This window comes from Bubalus bubalis, chromosome 14 (genome assembly GCF_019923935.1).
Source record: "Bubalus bubalis isolate 160015118507 breed Murrah chromosome 14, NDDB_SH_1, whole genome shotgun sequence".
Taxonomy (NCBI): domain Eukaryota; kingdom Metazoa; phylum Chordata; class Mammalia; order Artiodactyla; family Bovidae; genus Bubalus; species Bubalus bubalis.
The window spans coordinates 55,253,410-55,272,605 of NC_059170.1; the positions used below are offsets into that span (position 1 = coordinate 55,253,410).

The 19,196-nt window shown below is 42.9% G+C and overlaps 1 protein-coding gene across 9 annotated transcripts in view; it reads left to right on the forward strand.

Annotated features, from left to right (window-relative positions):
- Nucleotides 1–19,196, forward strand: part of FRMD4A (FERM domain containing 4A) — a 515,353-nt gene that overhangs the window by 280,269 nt on the left and 215,888 nt on the right. For all 9 annotated transcript variants that reach the window (XM_044928112.2, XM_006066017.4, XM_044928110.2 and 6 more), the window contains exon 2: nt 13,930–13,995. In XM_044928112.2, coding sequence (XP_044784047.2) covers nt 13,930–13,995 — 66 coding nt within the window. The remainder of the gene's footprint in view (nt 1–13,929; nt 13,996–19,196) is intronic.

Genomic DNA, 19,196 nt, shown 5'->3' on the forward strand with positions numbered 1-19,196 from the left:
GTGGTTGGCACACTTTCTGTGTCTGGTTATAAGTTGTGAGGGCGTCGTACGGATGTTGAGAGCTTATATTTATGATAGCATCTCTTTTTATGACATGAAAATATCTGTGATTTTATTTATCTGAAGGTCACAGGTACTACTATAGTTTGTCGCCTACATTCTTATTTAAAATATTTATGTATGTAACTGTGTGGCAGCGCCAAGTCTTAGTTGCAGCATGCTGGATCTTTGATCTTCCTTGTGACGTGTGGGATCTAGTTCCCCGACCAGGGATCGAACCTGGGCCTCCTACATTGGGAGCACCCAAGTCTTAGCTACTGGACCACCAGGGAAATCCCTATAATAGTATCTCTTTATAGTTTTCCAACTGCTTGTATCTTTTCTAAAGCACTTAGCCTCATCACTTGCAATTAGAACCCTCTTTCTATACTCCCCTCATTTTAGGATTGGATTGATGTGAAAATATTGTCCAGTAGATACATCAGTGATTTAGCCATCCTCAGACTCTTGGCTAGAAGCTGCTCCTCCTTCCTCTTGTAAAGAGGGTTCTCCAGCTGTACTTTTCACTGCTCTGTACCCACAAGCCTCCCTCTGCCTCAGCTCTGCTGCCCAGCTGATGTTTTGAGAACACACCACATTCTCTTCCATCCAGGTCTTCTTACATCAGGTCATCTCTGCTGGATGTCCTCTCTTCCGACGGCACTTCCTCACCTGAGCATTCACCAATCTCCCAGATGTGAGTGAGGGTCCCCCCACCCTCTGCTCCATTGCATCTTATACTCACCCCCTTGTCACACATTACACTGTAATTTCCTCTTAACTTAGGTACTTCTGCTGAACATAGAAGCTCATTAAATATAGGAACAAAATTGTGTTCATCATTAAATATCGAATAAGATGCCTGGCACAGTGCTATGTGCCATAAATATTTGCAGATGAACACATATTATGATGGACACAGCTATGTATAATCTTCTAACCTCATTTCTCTTATTTCATGAGGGTTGGTCACTGGTTTACTCCCTGGATTACTATAGAGATGGATAGATCTCTTCTAGAGGAGAAATTATTATCAAAGGAGATGAACTCTGCAATGTGAATCTGCCCATATTGCAGGCAGACTCTTTACCATCTGAGCCACCAGGGAAGCCCAAGAAACTGGAGTGGGTAGCCTACCCCGTTCTCCAGGGAATCTTTCTGACCCAGGAATTGAACCAGGGTTTTCCGCATTGCAGGTGGATTCTTTACCAGCTGAGCTATCAGGGAAGCCTGTGAACTCTTCAGCCATTTGCAGTTTAATTTCCAGTAGGATATTAGTGGTCTTCTGCTGCTGCTACTGCTGCTAAGTCACTTCAGTCGTGTCCGACTCTGTGCGACCCCATAGACGGCAGCCCACCAGGCTCCTCCGTCCCTGGGATTCTCCAGGCAAGAACACTGGAGTGGGTTGCCACTTCCCTCTCCAATGCGTGAAAGTGAAAAGTGAAAGTCAAGTCGCTCGGTCGTGTCTGACTCTTCGCGACCCCATGGACTGACTGCAGCCCACCAGGCTCTTCCCATGGGATTTTCCAGGCAAGAGTACTGGAGTGGGGTGCCATTGCCTTCTCTGAGTGGTCTTCTACTTAACTTATAATCATCTAATTATTAAATAATTTTATCTTTAACATATTAATCACTTTATAGTTGTTAACCATACCAACTCGGCATTTGCTTTTTCTTTTTGCTTATGGTGATTTACAGAGTAAAATTAGTTTTTTGAAAAAGGATTTTAAAATGTCATCAACTGTATGCATTTTTCCCTTTTGGCCCGTCCATTGCTTTTATACTTAAAAAAACATGATAAGCCTGTCTATTTTAATATTTCACTGTATGAACCACTCGGAATTTATTCTGGGAAAAGAAGTACAGTTTATATTCTTAAAATTTTTTTAATTAATTCTCTTTTGGCTGTGCTGGGTCTTCGTTGCTGCATGTGGGCTTTCTCTAGTTGTGGTTCTGGGCTTCTCATTGTGGTGGCTTCTCTTGCTGCGGAGAATGGGCTCTAAGTGTGCGGACTTCAGTAGTTACAACACACGGGCTCTAGAGCACAGGCTCAGCAGTTGCAGCACACAGGCTTGGTTGCCTCACAGCATGTGGAATCTTCCTGGACCAGAAATTGAACCCACGTCCCCGGGAATGGCAGGTGGCTTCTCAACCACTGGACCACAGGGGAAGTAAGTGCAATTTACATTCTTTTAGTCATTAGTCCTACCATGTACCTTCTTGGTGAGGAGATTGAAACTAAACAGGATCTAAGTGGTCCAGCCACTCATCTTTTAACAAAGATTTATTGGTGTCAAACAATGAAAACATTCCTTTCCTCCCGCTTTATTTCTTGGGATGTATCTTTAAAGGCTCTTCTATTGTCCTTAGATGTTCCTCATTTTAAACCTTTGTCTCCGTTTTCCAACTCTGTCCCTCTAGGGTTCTGACACTTCCTCATCTATGTCCATCACATATATAATGTATTTCATGCCCTTGACACGTTGTATATATTACACTAAAATATGCTAAATTATATATTATACTAAATTCCTTTGTGAATTCTTCATGCAGATACTTTGTGTTCTTTGAATGTCGGAATCTTCACTTTCTCATTCAATTTTATTTTTATTGTGTTAGTTTTATCTTTAAAGTTTTTGTATTGAAATTTCAATCTCATGCAAATGATATTCTTGCCAATCCACAGAGTCAACCTCATCTTTTTTTCTGGACTTTAAAACCATTTTCCTTGAGTCTGGGGCCCCCTTAGGAATACCCATCAGTCCTTTTCTATAAAAAATCCAAGTGCAGTCATCAGAACAAAGGAAAGTATAGATACTTGCCTTTTCCTATGTAAGAAGCATCTCCATTCCAACCAACACTCTTTTTCTTTTTTTTTTTTGCTTATAACTTTTATGGTTTCTTTTTTTAAATTAATTAATTTATTTTAATTGGAGTCTAATTGCTTTACAATACTGTAGTGATTTTTGCCATACATCAGCCATGGATGTACATGTGTCCTCCATCCTGAACGCCCCTCCCACCTCCCTCCCCAGCCCATCCCTCAGGTCCACCAACACTCTTGTCTCTGAGACTCTGAAGTCAGAACTCCACCTGCCTAAGCACAGGTGTCATTTTCTTTCTCCTTTGCTCACTTCAAGGAGAACCCTGGAATGTTGGGTGGGTTAGAAGGGTTCTTGCTGCTTCCTTTGCATGTTTTGTTTCTTTGGGTTTTATACCTTCCCAGTCACCTTTGAAGGATGTCTTCATGGACACCGAGTTATAAACAGTTGTCAGTAAGAATAACACCTGAAAAAAAAGAACACCCTGAATCTGCTGAGAGAATCAGGCGGAGTCTCTTTGGCAGCAGGAGGGCTTCATCTCCTCCTCTGATAATAGACTGTGTATTGCCCAGCAGTTCTTGTGGTCCCCACCAATGTCAGTATGGGGTACTGACACCCCTAAACCTCCATTCCTCCACTGGTTCTGATGTGCCTTCCATCAGCTTTCTGTGGATGCTGACACATGACCAGAGCCCCAGGGACTCTGCTCTGTGAAGGCCTGGTACTTACTCAGCACAGGGAATAGCTATCCAAAAGATACCCACCTGGCCCATCGTCCCCTTCCACCCAGCCACAGTAATGGACAGCCTAGTGTGAGTGGCAAAAAGTTGCAGCCTCATCAAGGCCATCCTGTGCCTGTAGGGGAGGGGTGTGTGCATCATTGATGAAAACCGGATTCCATGCTGCAGGTCAGGATGCATTGTCTCTCATCTGTCTGACAATGCTGATCAGACAAACGTCCCTTTCCCGAACTAGAGCCTTCTGTGCCAAGCAGAGTTCCACACACTGTATAAGTTAACTTGGTTATTCCTTTTGGCAGCCCCACGAGGTTGGCATGAGGGTGATCTCCATTTCAGAGACTGAGGAATGAGGCACAAGTTGGTGAAGTTCTTGTGGGTTCACACCCAGCTAGCCCCTGGTGAAGCTGGGATAAGACACGAACCTAGGTGGTCCAGCCCCAAAGCCTTCCTCCCATCTTCTCTAAGCCCTGGCACAGTGACCTGGGGAGGACAGAGGCAGGGGAGGCTCGAGGCCTGGCATCAGAATTGCCAGACCGGGCTGGGAAATCAACCCCTTCCCCCACCAATGGGGCGGAGAAAGCTTGTGCATCATCATAGAGTCTGGAAGAATGAGTGAAAGTCATGTCCATCTTTTCCTTAAACTAGTGACCTCTGAGAAACAAGATGAAGCTTCCTTTGGTCACTACTGTCTCTCCAGCCCCTGGATTTGTGTGCAGTCTGGACCAGGCAGGCAGGGATTGTCCTTTGGGGACATGAAGAAAGAGAACGTGGTTCCAGGCCAAAGAGACGGCATGGGCTGGACCTGGAAGCAAGGGTGGCCCTCAGAGGAACAGAACTTAGAAGTCCAGGGCAGTTGAGTCCTGGACTTGGACTGGTCTTGGAATTTCGGGGATGGGGTTAGGGAGGAAGGAGAGCATTTGGGGGGGGAAAAAAAAACAGGTCTGGTGAGATGAGGCCAGATCTCAGAGGGCTCGTGATCCAGCATTCAGGTATTAGTCTCTCACAAGTGGTAGCAACAGTGTGTAATCAACAAGAGATGTTTTACAACCTCCTCAAGAATCTCCTTCTTGGGCCTTTATTCCCCGAGGCCTTCTGTCCAGATATGCTCAGGATCCCGCTGTTCCCAGACATCCTCTGTCCAGACTTCTCAGGATCCTCTCTCATGTTGAAACTCCCAACTCACCTTCACTTATGAGAAAGCGCTATTCCTTTTGCCCAGCCCTCTCCAAATAATGATCATAATAATACAACATCAAGTAGCGTGGAATCTCCGTGGATCTTCAAAGACTTTAGTTGTTCTGCTTGCAGCACCAAAGTTGTGTGGAAACAACATTTTGGGTAGAAATCAAAAGCTTGCCTGTAGATGTGCTGTGAATGAGGTGAATATGTGCTAATAGATGTATTTTGGATTGAATTAGTAGATTGAGATCTTGCTAATTTACTCAAAATGTTGGTCAAGAAAATCATTGTCTTCGGAAGATGCTCTGGCAGCAGTGGGAGCCGAGTGTGATGACCAGGTCACTCTTCTTTCAGTGTCCAGCTGGTTAGAATGTAATTCAGAAAGCACTGCTGCCTTTCAGGACCCGGACGCCTCACCTGCACTTCCGTTCACGTCTGTTAACCAGACCGTAGTATTGTCACTATTCCGTGGTCGCTTAGCAGGTGTCTGGGCTTCCCTGGTGGCTCAGCTGGTAAAGAATTCACCTGCAATGCAGGAGACCTGGGTTCGATCCCTGGGTTGGGAAGAACCCCTGGAGAAGGGAACAGCCACTCACTCCAGTATTCTGGCTTGGAGAATTCCATGGACGGTATAGTCCATGGTATTGCGAAGAGTCGGACACAACTGAACAACTTTCATTTTCACTTTCTTTCACTAAGTGGGTGTCTGTGGTGCATAGACAGGGCCCATGCGTGTGGCTTTCCCAGTGTCCTTTTCATCCTATGTAGTTGGCTCTCAGACAGGAGAGTCTGATTGTCACACTCTAGCCCTGGACTGAAATGCTCCTCTTGGGCCTTGATCCGACCTCTATGTCTGTAGCTTGTCCTCAGGTTGCAGTGTCTTGCTGGAAGAGAAAAAAAGTCCCCTCCTTCCCTACATCCTACAACAGAGCTCTGGCTGGGAGCTCCTCCTCACTGGGATCACATGAGCCCATTAGACGACTGGCTGTCCTCTCCTTTGTCTGTCCCTCATTATTTATGCCCCAAGATTAATAATGAATTTTTTGACCCTCTCACCTGCAGCCTCATCTGGAGAGGATTGAAATGATGGTCCAGAAGGACTCGTGGCTTGATCACACACAGCAGTGGTCTGCAGGGCAGCAGAATTGGGGACTAAAATTGTCCACTTGTTACCAAGTCAGAGCTTGTACTGTTTGCTGCATGACAGTCTAATAAATTGAGAGATGAGTTGTTGGAGCAACGAACAGCCTTTATTCAGCAAGCCAGCAGATCAAAGAGATGGTGGACTCATGTCCAAAAGAACCAGCTTGCTTTAATTAGAATTCAGGCTTCTTTTATACTGAAGGAGATGGGGTGTGGTTGGTTATGGCCAACTTCCTGGTGTTGGAATCCTTTGGTCTTGCAGCTGTCGCCATAGTTCTGGTCACAGTGTTGCTATAAACCTCCAACAAGATAAACGTTCTTCTCTCTTTTGCAACTTTTTATCTCTACATGAATAGAAAAGTTATACTTTTAAAGGTCAGAGCCTTGAGAATGGGGTGTCCTGTATATTTCAGACTGTAGGCAGCATTCTTTCAAGCAATAGAATACAAAGGTTAAAGAAAAAGAAACAGATGCAATATGGAATCAGATTTCTTCCTCCCTATGACACACTGGGCCACAGCAGCTCCCTGTTGTCCCCAGCCCTTAGTACTCCACAGCACCATTACTTCTCTTCCTGCGTTCCCAGAGAAAACCCAATTTTCTTTTGCTGGAGGCAGAGAGACCCAGACAGCAGCATCACCACCACCACAATTTGCTTTCCAAAGATCCTCCAGTGAACCACGAACTACACTCATGACCTCATCAAATGCACACTTGAAGCTCTGAAGAATGCTAGCCTGTTTCAGTTCTTATTACATTGCATTGCCACGTGAATTTGTTTCTAATAAAGACACACATTTAATCATTTTCATCTGGGTTTTATCAGTTCCGACTGTATTCAGCAGCCAAGAACCTCAAGGACACGCCTGTGTGTGTCCTTCTGTACCTCGGAGACTCGTAGTAAAGGCAGAGGTGACATAATTTGCCAGAAGTCATGGAGCAAAGTCAGGATAAGGTTATTCTCCCTGAATCGGGCTTCTGTCTAGTACGTGGTCTCTTCTTTCTTTCCATTAGCTTCTTGATTTTAATACAATGTCACTTAAAGACAAAAATAGTAACCATGAGATAAATCAGACAGAGGAAAAATTATAATAAAATGGACAATATACTTTTCAATTTTTCTTAAAGGTTGTGGGCAGAGGCCCCTCATGCACTTTTATTATGTTATAATATTACAATAGCTTATTATATCTGATATTTCCATAGCACAGGTTAGATGTGGGTAGCAGATGGATGAATATTTTTTAACAGCTTTTTAAAAAAATTAATAATTATTTATTTCTGGCTGTGCTGGGTGTTTGCTGCTGCATGTGGGCTTTCTCTAGTTGCAGGGAACAGGGACTCTAGTTGCAGAGTTGCGGTGTGTGACATTCTCATTGCGGTGGCTTCTCTTGTGGCCATGGGCTTAGTTGCCTCATGGTATGTGATCTTCCTGGACCAGGATCGAACCCATGTCCCCTGCATTGGCAGGTGAATTCTTAACCACTGGACCTCCAAGGAAGTCCCAATGATGAATATTTTAAACAACTTTTAATTTGTTTACTATCTTTTCTGTGAGTTTATTTACTGTGGGGTTGACTTTCTCGAGGCTGCTGTGGATGTGCTGTGTTTATCCGTCTCCTGGGTATGACAGCTTCATGATTCTGGAGATTCTGGGATCCTGTGACTTTCTGGTACTTAGGTGAGTCCCTGGTCTTCATTTGTCTGCAGAGGAAACTGAAGGGATGTGACACATTGAGGTGACCCAGAGAGCAGATGCTCCAACAATGAGTTGCCCTGGGAACTCATCGTCATAAATCTGGAATTTCCTTCTGAGCCACAGAGGGGCCTGGGTCAGAGGGCAGATTGTGAGGTGCTGCTGTCATGCTTCCGGCATCCTCAGGATGCCCCATTCTTTATTGAATTTGTTACAGTATTGCTTCTGATTTATGTTTTGGTGTTTGGGCCCTGTGGCAGGTGGGATCTTAGTTCCCCAACCAGACATCGAACCCACATCCCTTGCATTGGAAGGCAAAGCGTTAACCACTGAACTGCCAAGGAAGTTCCGATGATAACGTTTTAAAGGATAAGATTTCAGGGTGTTTGGAGGAGTATTGGTAGTTTTCCTAAGTGTGCCTTGGAATGTTAATTCTTTGTTTCATGCAATTCCAATGAGTCTTTAATATTTCTTATTTTATTGCTCCATAAAGTATTATCTCTAGAATGAATGTGAATTGCAACGTGGTGACTTATTAGGCACAGAACGAGTAGTCATGTGGTAACTGTGAACCTGGCTCTCCTCCCCCTCCCTACACTCTCCCCAGCCCCCAGTGTCTTAGTGGTAACAGTTCCAGTATAAATTAATCTCAGGAAATATCATGGTAACGTGTTAATTTATTTTAATTTTTTAAAAGCATATGTTTTTCTGAGTTCAAGATCTGTTACCCTACCGTCTTTGGCACAATATCATTAGTTTTCTATGAAAATATTATTAATAGGGGGGCTAGGGTTATTTCTTTGTGGTGTGCATAGCATAGTAGACACATTACTTGAGTGACAAGAATAGGGTGGAGCAGACATGCAAGAAATGACTCAGAGAGGGAGAGGGGGCTGTTAGGTAGAGGGAAAGGTGATAATGAGAAGAATATTGAATCTGGGTTTACTTCGTTTTGAACTTGAAGAGAAAATATTCCTAACGGAACATGTTTTCACATGATGAGCTCAGTACCTGGTGCCTCTTCATGTAAAGCTCTTCAAAATCACCCTATGGGGGAGTTTGTCGTCACTGGTTAGGTAGTTGTTTTTCAGTAACACCTGCAGAGGGGACGCCTCTGTCATATTGGGACAGACCCCCTCTGCCATCAGGAATATGTCAGGCTCTGGTGGATGGAGGCCCTCAAACACAGATACTTCATATCCCCTCTTTCACATTCTGTGTTCCCCGGACCTCTTCTGGTCATAGTCAAGTTCCCTCCTGCAGGGAGAGAAGGTGGGAGACCTTCAGCCTTAACAGTTCTAATGTCTGTGGCCATTGCACTTCTGATTTGTATGTTAATTAGTGTGACTCGGTATGTTAAAATCATAGAAAATTGGTACAAATGAACTTATTTACAAAACAGAAATTGAGTCACAGATGTAGAAAACAAACTTACGGCTACCAAGGGGCGGAGAGAGATAAATTGGGAGATTGGGATTCATGTCTACACACTATTACATGTAAAATAGATAACTAATAAAGACCTACTGTATAGCACAGGGAACTCCATTCGGTGCTCTGTAATGAGCTATATGGGAATGGAGTCTAGAAGAGAGTAGATATATGTATGGCTGATTTTCTTTGCTGTACATTAGAAACTAATACAACATTGTAAATCAACCAAACTCTAATTAAAAATTAATTTTAATATCTCACAGGCAATCTAAAATGAATTTGCTGATAAGGAAACCTCTCAAGCTCCATTTCTTATAGCTGACCTCAAGCAGAGTCCTTCATTTTTCCAGATAAAGTTTCTTTTTTACATTTTTTAACTGAAAAAGAAAAAAAGATGTGAGGTCGTATTTGGGTGGAGGACCACCCATAACCCTACTACCCCAGCACATCAATTATTTTATTTTTGCCTCTTAATTCCCACAATTTTATTGGCTACCTTTATAGTACACATTTCATATTCTGCTGTGTTCACTTAAGCTTGTATCATACATGCATTTCTATGTTTGTGCGTAATTTTCGTGATTCACTGTATGTCTTAACAGCAAAGTTGGATAAATGGAGCGGACACCTTATTTCCAAAATAACACTATTCTGTGTATCCTTTGACATCACAGTGCACTTGGCAGGCGTCTGCTTGGTATAGAATTGTTCTGTAACAAGTCGATTCATGGCTGGAGAGGTAGCCAGCTGACATCTGCAAGAAGCCTTGTTCTCCGAAAGGATTTCCTTTGAGGGTAATGCCAGCCCTCCAGTTGTGCCCGAGCAGCTGAAAATGAGAACAAGGAAAGCAGTATTAGTTTGCAATTGTTAGTATTCAGAAGAAAATTTCACTGTGCCTGGGAAGCCAGACAAAGCTACAGATGTCCAGCCGCTCTCTCTCTACACACACCCAGGATGGCAAACCTTTTCTCAGCTGATGATGAAAGCAGGATGCTCCAATTTCCCTCCATGTGGAACAACAAACAGGTCTCCTTTTTGAGGAAAAAAAGAGCCACAGCTGTGCTGTCAAAAGAAAGTTGTGCTTTCAAAAACATGATGATTCAAAGTTGAGTTTCTGTTTAGACTCACTTCTCTGTGCAGATTTTTCTCAGAGGCAGTTTGTCTTCCAAAAGGGAAAGTGAAGTTGCTCAGTCATATCCAACTCTTTGCAGCCCCATGGGCTGTAGCCCACCAGGCTCCTCCATCCATGGAATTTTCCAGGCAAGAATACTGGAGTGGATTGCCATTTCCTTCTCCGGGGGATCTTCCGAACCCAGGGATCGAACCTGGGTCTCCCGCATTGCAGGCAGACGCTTTACTGTCTGAGCCACCAGGGAACCAAATTTCCTATTAGATTAGGGAGTGTGCTTGTAAATCCCCCAAGATTTAGTTGTGAGATTTTGTTTAAGGGAAGAATGAAGTTGGAAGATCCTTGGGTAGATCTTAACATCTGAATGTACAGCTACTTCTTTAAATGTCTGAGCAGATAAGATGAGATACAGGGAATGGAATTGTATGTTTCAGATGAAAATGAGACCCAGGTATGAGAGTCTCAGACTTTAGATATGGGTATGAACTCAGGGTCACGTCACACTTTGCAAGTTTGGAAATATTTTGAGAAAAATGATAAGGCTACCTCTTTATGGCCGTGAGTAGAACTTTATTTGATATAGTAATGTCTCTTGGATACCAATTTTCCTTGGTTTTTGTACAACTTATTAGAATGTGAGTAAGTAACTCAAGAACATGTTTATACCCTTAACCGTTTACAATAAAAAGTTAAAAACTTTGTATTTTATATGTGGAAAGGACAAATAGAATTTCTTAAAATTCCTTAAAATTGTCCTTAGCTTTGAAGTTGTTGTATAATACAAGGAACTCAACCTGGTGCTGTGTGACAGCCTAGAGGGATAGGATGGGATGGGGAGGGTGGGAGAGCGGTTCAAGAGAGAGGAGATATATGTATACTTATGACTGATTCACACTGCTGTATGGCAGAAACCAATACAACATTGTAAAGCAATTATCTGCTAATTAAAATATATTTTAAAATGTTGTCCCCACCCTTCAGACAATTTTCTCAAACAATTAATATTAATAAATGTTTTTAAAGGAATTCCAAAATCATATTCAAGATGGTTGTAGCACTCGCCTTCCTAGAACTCCCTCTCTGTTGACCTTGAGTTTGTCCTAATAAGAACTGAATTGCTGAAAATCTAAAATGTTATGCAAAATGCCTGTGCAGTTGCTGTCAGCTTCCCTATTGAAACGTGAACATTTTGGGTGTTCTTTTTTGTTAAAAGAATCATTTATACATTTTGGTATGGCAGCATATATTTTAGCATAATTTAAAATTATAGTAGCTTTCTTTGAACTTAGATTGGGCAATGATTGAAATGAAGCTGATGGATTTTTTTTTTCAAGCCAAGTTTTTTATTCACTTTGTAAAAGTTTTCCTTTTTAAAAAATTGAGATATAGTTGGCTTATAAGATTATATTCAGGCATGCAGCATAATTTGATATCTGTATATGTTGTTAAGTGATCACCAGAATAAGTCTCATTAACATCTATATAAGTTTCAAAATTTTTTTCTTGTGATGAGAACTTTTGATATCTGCTGTCTTAGCAACTTTCAAATATACAATATTGTATTATTCACTATAGTCAGCAAACTGTACAGTACATGCCCAAGTCTTATTTATTTTAACCAGAAGCTTGTACTCTTTGACCAGCTTCACCCTAATTGCCACCCCCCACCCCATTCTCCTGTTTCTGGCAACCACCACCATGTTCCCAGTATCTAGCAGTTCATGGCTTTTTGGTTTCATTGGTTTATTTTAGATTCTACACATAAGTGAAATCATACAGTATTTTTTTCTGTCTTGACTTATTTTACTTAGCAGAATGCTCTACAAGTCCATCCACATTGTCATAAATGGCTAGATTTCCTTTCTTACGGCTGAATCATATTCTTATGAATAACTATGTGATAATATGACTTGATGGAAGCATGAATAATAGTATGACTTGGTTGGCTTCTTTGAAGGAAGGAGAAAGCATTTTCTTGTAGGAATAGACAACAGCTTCGCACATGCCAGTGGTCAGGGAAGGAACTGGGTTGGGCAAGGAGAGAAGAGGCTGCCTTCTCCATGTTTCCTGGAGAAAGCGCTCCTGAGAACGTACTGTGATGCCCATGAAGTGAGGCAAGACTGGAATTAGTCCATGTTCATCTTTCCTTTGGGTCTGCATGACATGGCTGATAGCTGGGGAAAGAGAAGGTGGCTTCAGTGGGGGCTACAGCCATATGTAAAGCCAAAGACTGGAAGGAATCTTGGAGTCTTCTGGTTCAGGCAGCTGTGTTGGAGGGGCTTGGATTCACTTGTCCGCATAGTTGTTATCTTTTCAGGAATTCTGTGCTCCAGTTGTAAAACATAGCCATTATTAACACTAAATTATATAGACTTACAGTTAAATAAATTATGTTGAAACAAAGTTAATACATACTATAATAACTAAGTAAATCAATTTAACACGTCCTAATTATTTTACTGGCCTTTACTAGTATCTCCGTTCTTGAAGTGGTATGTATTAGGTTTTTCTTGTTTTGTTTCTACTTACTAGATTACTGGTTTATTGTTGTTGTTCTTACCACTGAGATTCTTTACCAGTGAGCCACCTGGAAAGCCCCACTGGTTTATTATAAAAGGATGAAACCCAGGAACAGCCCGATAGAAGAAATGCATAGGGAGGTTATGGGGGAGAGGCATGGAGCTTCCCTGCCCTCTCCCAGCATCATTCTACCTGGAGGTGGTGTGTTTTGTTTCTGTCTGTTAGAAACACTCTGCATGTTGTCCTGACAGTTGCTTGAAATCAGACGTGGTGAAGCTTCTTGGAGCAGCAAGAGTCTTTTGGTTAGAATGGTGGCTGTATAACAACTCCCAGAAAGCTTGATCTTCAGAGGATTTCCTTTGAGGATGATGCCAGGGCTCCAGCAAATGCTACAAATTTGGAAGCATTCTGAAAGCTTTTTCCTTCCAGAAAGCTGGTTGTTAAACATTTACCATTGCTCCCAGTGTGCCCACCTACTCATTTTAATAACTGAGATCGGGGTGCAGAGATGAACAGAGGCTTGTTCAAGGTCCTGCAGCCAATAACCAGCATGGTTAAGACTTGACTTGGTCTCCTGCTGACTGCCAAGACGCTCTTTCTATTGTACAGATATGTTATTGGTGAAAGGCACAAGGGTGAGAGGTCAAGTTCAGCTGTGAGCTTTTATCTCCAGGGTTCCTGTAACATAAGTGATAGCTCTGTAGGGACTAGGGTCATACCTGAGGAGGGGGGATGATGAACACAGAAATCAAGTTCAGTTGCCAGTGGGGTGGTCATTTGCTCCCTGTGATCAAATAGGGGAACAAGTTGGGAGGTGGCCCAGACCAGATACTGAACCGTGACCCTAATGCACAGTGACAAAATTATTGAAGAGTGACTCAGGAAGGAAGAACTATTACCAACTGATATTACGTTACATATGCATTTGCTAGTTTATTTTACATCTCCCCCATAAAGATGTAACCTCCGTGAGAGCAGGCACATACCTAATCTTGTGTGCCACTATGCACCAGCTCCCAAAATAGCACCTGGCGCATAGAAAATGTTCAATAAATATTTTTGAATGAATGAATGAACCAATCCTGCCATTTCTTGGCCTCATAGTCTCCAGCTCCCAGGGGAGGTTTTGCCCAGAGGAATGTGCCTGCCGTCATCCAGCATGGGGACCCTCTAACCTTGTGAAAGGCCACTAGACTCTTGGTGACCATCATTTGTCTTTCTTCTTAGATGACGGAGGGCCGTCGATGTCAAGTACATCTTCTTGATGACCGGAAGCTGGAACTCCTAGTTCAGGTAAATGACTCTTGGCCAACTTTCTAAGTTTTTTCTGCGACTGATGCAGTTCAGATATTGATTCAGCTGAAGGGTGGGTGAGAAAATAAATCATTTTAAAATCTCTATTAAAATCTCTGAAAGAAGATTGGGGCACACTGTGGTGTGTGTGTGTGTGTGTGTGCAAGCGCACAGGCTTGCACGCTTTTTTTGTTCTGCTTCTTTGTACAGGACCCCTAAGGCATTCAAGGCCAGATATAGATCAAACCTATTGTTACAAATCTCTAGAAAAGGAAATTCCACAACTGCCATTAGCTAATCTTTCTGAATGGAAGGAGTTGGCTATAGTATAACCTAGAGAACTCTTGCTACAAGACTGATTTTGTCATCTTCCTTGCTCGAGTTATAGAAAACAGTTTATTGTTTTCAAGTCAAGCCTTCATAGGTGTGACAAAGAAGAGCAATCTCCTGACTCTGTCTTCTCTCTAAAGGCTGAGTAACTCCAACTCCCTCCCAGAGGTCATCATCGCCATCACTGTTGATTATCTATGTGTTAGTTGACACATAGGAAATCATTTATCCCCAAACAAAGAACTTATCCATGGCAGAGAAGTCAGAGCAGGCATTAGAATCCAGGCATTAGAATTAGTCCATTAGAAATGGACCCTGGTTTTGTTCAGCTTCAAAAAATAACATATCATTGTTTTACTCAGAGCCCTAAAGAATGGTGAAATTTCCAAACTTGATTTAAAGAACTTAATTCCAAATCTCTTGTTCACCTCCAACTTTTCTAACCATATTTGCTTAATATTCTCCAGTGTCTATCATATTCTTAGGGCAGTGCTCCTTAACCTCCATCATATTTGCCCTGGAGATGCTGCTGTTCATCAGTGGGTTGAAACAATGCCCACATGCTCATTCACGAGGGAAAAGTATGCTCCCGTGGGGAGATTTACATAGAGGCACTCAGATCTCATGTTCCCGTGTATGTGCTGCTCAGATTTGAAAATGTTCAAACTGCTAACTTCTTAAGAGTGACTACTTTTAATAAGATTTCAGTTTTAAACGCGTTACAAATGCAGTGTAGGAAAGAGACAAACTGTGGGAAGAAGCTCAAAACCACAAATAACAGTTCAACTCCTATTCTCATTTTGGTAGATTTCTTGCCAGCACTTTTCATATTTGTATTTCTTACATAGTTGCAATCATGTGTGACTAATTCTCTGTATTTTCTTTTTTCACTTAATGTTGTCTTTCATTAGCCTTTTCCAAGTTACTGAAAATTGTCATCTTTGTGAATAGCTTCATAAATTCCAGAAATGGATATTCCATTAGTATTGAGTCACTTAACTCATTTAGGTCCATTGAAGGTTTCTTTACAAATTTTCCACTATTACATTACAAGACTATGAAGTGAGCAAGATCTCTTCAGTTAGCAGCATCACAAACTGATAAAGCACTTGGAGCTCTAAATGGTTAAGAGTCAACTTGAGATGCTGAGAGGTGAGTGGTCTGGTGTGTTTTAGATGCTTTTTAACGTCAGCTCTTAGAGGCTTAGAAGGCAGCTACCCTCTTAAACAGGAAATGACACCTCAGTGGCAGTGAAATGTCAATCGGTTGGCCGATTTGCTCTGGGGAAGTATGGTTGGGGGCATTTGAAGTAGTCTCAAGTCACTGAAAAGAGATGCAGTTACTGATGTGCAGCAGTTTTGGAAAGGGCATTTTCAACCGTTTACCATCAAGAAAATGTTGAATTGGACCAAATAAGAGAAGTTCACACTCTTCCCATCCCTTTTCAGAACATGCTTCAAATGTTATTCCCTCTTCCTGGAACACTCCTTCCCATGCCCTCACCTCTGTCCCTGGATGGTTTCTGTTAAGCTTTCAGTTCCCAGATTCGAAGACACTTTTCCCTCTAAGACTTTCCCTGAAAGCCCTTGGTCTGGGTAAAACCCAGTCCCCCAGGTCTGGGTCTTACCATTACCCAACCAGACTTGCGTCTGCTCACCCCCACACAGTAAAGCTGGTTGCTGAAACAAGATTGTGGTGAAGTGAAGTGCAGCATTTATTGCAGGTACTAAGGGTTTCCCTGTGACTCAGCCAGTAAAGAATCCACCTGCAATGCAGGAGACCTGGCTTCAATCCCTGGGTTCAGAAGATCCCCTGGAGAAGGGAAAGGCTACCCACTCCAGTATTCTGGCCTGGAGAATTCTATGGACTGTATAGTCCATAGGGTCGCAAAGAGCTTGACATGACTGAGCGACTTTCACTCACCAAGATAGGAGTCCAGGCAGCTAATGCTTGACAAACCTGAACACCCCAAGGGCTTTCAGGGAATAGCTTTAAAACACATGGTGAAATTGTGATCAACGTGTGGACTTTCTTCAGATTGGTTTGTAGTGAGGTAATTGGAAGTCAGCATCATCAGCTTTCTGGTTCCAGCCAGCCTGGGGCTTTTGTGTTTGTGGTCAGCATAGAGTTAACTTCTTCCACCTGGTGAGGGGGTGGGTTAGTATCTACAGAGCAACTCAAAGGCTATGGCTCAGAATATTATCTATGGTCCTTAGGTTCTTGGCATTGTTTAATGGCTGAGCTATTGTTATTTTGTCTTGCTTATTTCCCTTGTTTCTGTATTTTCTCACTTCTGTGATTAAATTTACTTTCTGGAATTTGGAGCAGGCTGACGTTTTTCTATAAATAAGAGGCAGGCAGAGGACATGGTGGGGGGAGGGGGTGGTGTCTGTCCTGGGAAGACCCCCTGCTGACAGTCCTGTGCCGTGACATTAACTTTCACTCTTGCCCCTGAGCTTTCCCTCTTACTGTCACAACTCATCACGACTCACTGTCATGGCCTGTTTACTTGGCATTTCCCAGGGCCATCAACAGTGTGAGGGCCGGGTCTGTGTCATGATCACTGTGTAGCCCCAGCACCCAGCCCAGGGCCTGGCACATAGGTCATTAAATAAATCCTTGTGAATGAAAAATGGGCAAATCTTAAGATACTCTGGAAGTACCTCCCCCAAGGACCATAGAACCAGTTGCTTTGAGTTTAGCACCAAAAAAAAAAAAAAGTGGAAGCAACCTAAACGTCCATTGACAAACAAATGGATAAAGATGTTATACATATATACAAAGGAATGTTAATCAGCCATAAAAAAGAACAAAATGACGCCATTTGCAGTGACATGGATAGAGACTGTCATACTGAGTAAAGTAAGTCAGAGAACGACAAATATCATATGATATCGCTTGTATGTGGAATCTAAAAAAAAAAAAATTTACTGATGAACTTATCTACAAAACCAGAAATACAGTCACAGATGTGGAAAACAAACTTCTGGTTACCAAAGCGGGAGGGGATAAATTGGATGTTGGGATTGATATATACGAACTACTATATATAAAATGGGTAGCTAATATGGATCCTCCAGTCCCATCACTTCATGGCAAATAGATGGGGAAACAGTGTCAGACTTTATTTTTCTGGGCTCCAAAATCACTGCAGATGGTGACTGCAGCCATGAAATTAAAAGACACTTACTCCTTGGAAGGAAAGTTATGACCAACCCTAGACAGCATATTAAAAAGCAGAGACATTACTTTGCCAAGAAAGGTCCATCTAGTCAAGGCTATGGTTTTTCCAGTGGTCATGTATGGATGTGAGAGTTGGACTATAAAGAAAGCTGAGCACCGAAGAATCGATGCTTTTGAACTGTGGTGTTGGAGAAGACTCTTGAGAGTCCCTTGGACTGCAAGGAGATCCAACCAGTTCATCCTAAAGGAGATCAGTCTTGGGTGTTCATTGGAAGGACTGATGTTGAAGCTGAAACTCCAGTACTTTGACCACCTGATGCGAAGAGCTGACTCATTGGAAAAGACCCTGATGCTGGGAAGGATTGAGGGCAGGAGGAGAAGGGGATGACAGAGGATAAGATGGTTGGATGGCATCACCGACTCGATGGACATGGGTTTGGGTGGACTCCAGGAATTGGTGATGGACAGGGAGGCCTGGCGTGCTGCAGTTCATGGGGTCACAAAGAGTCGGACACAACTGAGTGACTGAACCGAACTGAACTAAACTGAATAAGGATCTACTGTATAGCACAGGAAACTCTACTGAATGAATACTCTGTAATGATCTATATGGGGCTTCCTTAATGGCTTCCAGTTCCAGTTCAGTCTCTCAGTTGTGTCCGACTCTTTGCTAAGTCGCTTCAGTCGTGTCCAACTCTGTGCGACCCCATAGACGGCAGCCCAACAGACTCCCCCATCTCTGGGATTCTCCAGGCACGAACACTGGAGTGGGTTGCCATTTCCTTCTCCAATGCATGAAAGTGAAAAGTGAAAGGGAAGTCACTCAGTCGTGTCCAACTCTTCTCGACCCCATGGACTGCAGCCCACCAGACTCCTCCTCCGTACATGGGATTTTCCAGGCAAGAGTACTGGAGTGGGGTGCCATTGCCTTCTCGGGTCTGACTCTTTGTGACCCCATGAATCGCAGCACACCAGGACTCCCTGTCCATCACCAACTCCCGGAGTTTACTCAAACTCACGTCCATCGAGTCGGTGATGCCATCCAGCCATCTCATCCTCTGTCGTCCCCTCCTCTTCCTGCCCCCCAATTCCCTCCCAGCATCAGGGTCTTTTCCAATGAGTCAACTCTTTGCATTAGGTGGCCAAAGTATTGGAGTTTCAGCTTTAACATCAGTCCTTCCAATGAACACCCAGGACTGATCTCCTTTAGAATGGACTGGTTGGATCTCCTTGCAGTCCAAGGGACTCTCAAGAGTCTTCTCCAACACCACAGTTCAAAAGCATCGATTCTTTGGCACTCAGCTTTCTTCACAGTCCAACTCTCACATCCATACATGACCACTGGGAAAACCATAGCCTTGACTAGACAGAATTTTATTGGCAAAGTAGTGTCTCTGCTTTTTAATATGCTGTCTAGGTTGGTCATAACTTTCCTTCCAAGGAGTAAGCGTCTTTTAATTTCATGGCTGCAGTCACCATATGCAGTGATTTTGGAGCCCAGAAAAATAAAGTCTGACACTGTTTCTACTGTTTCCCCATCTATTTGCCATGAAGTGATGAGACCAGATGCCATGATCTTCGTTTTCTGAATGTTGAGCTTTAAGCCAACTTTTTCACTCTCCTCTTTCACCTTCATCAAGAGGCTTTTTAGTTCCTCTTCACTTTCTGCCATAAGGGTGGTGTCATCT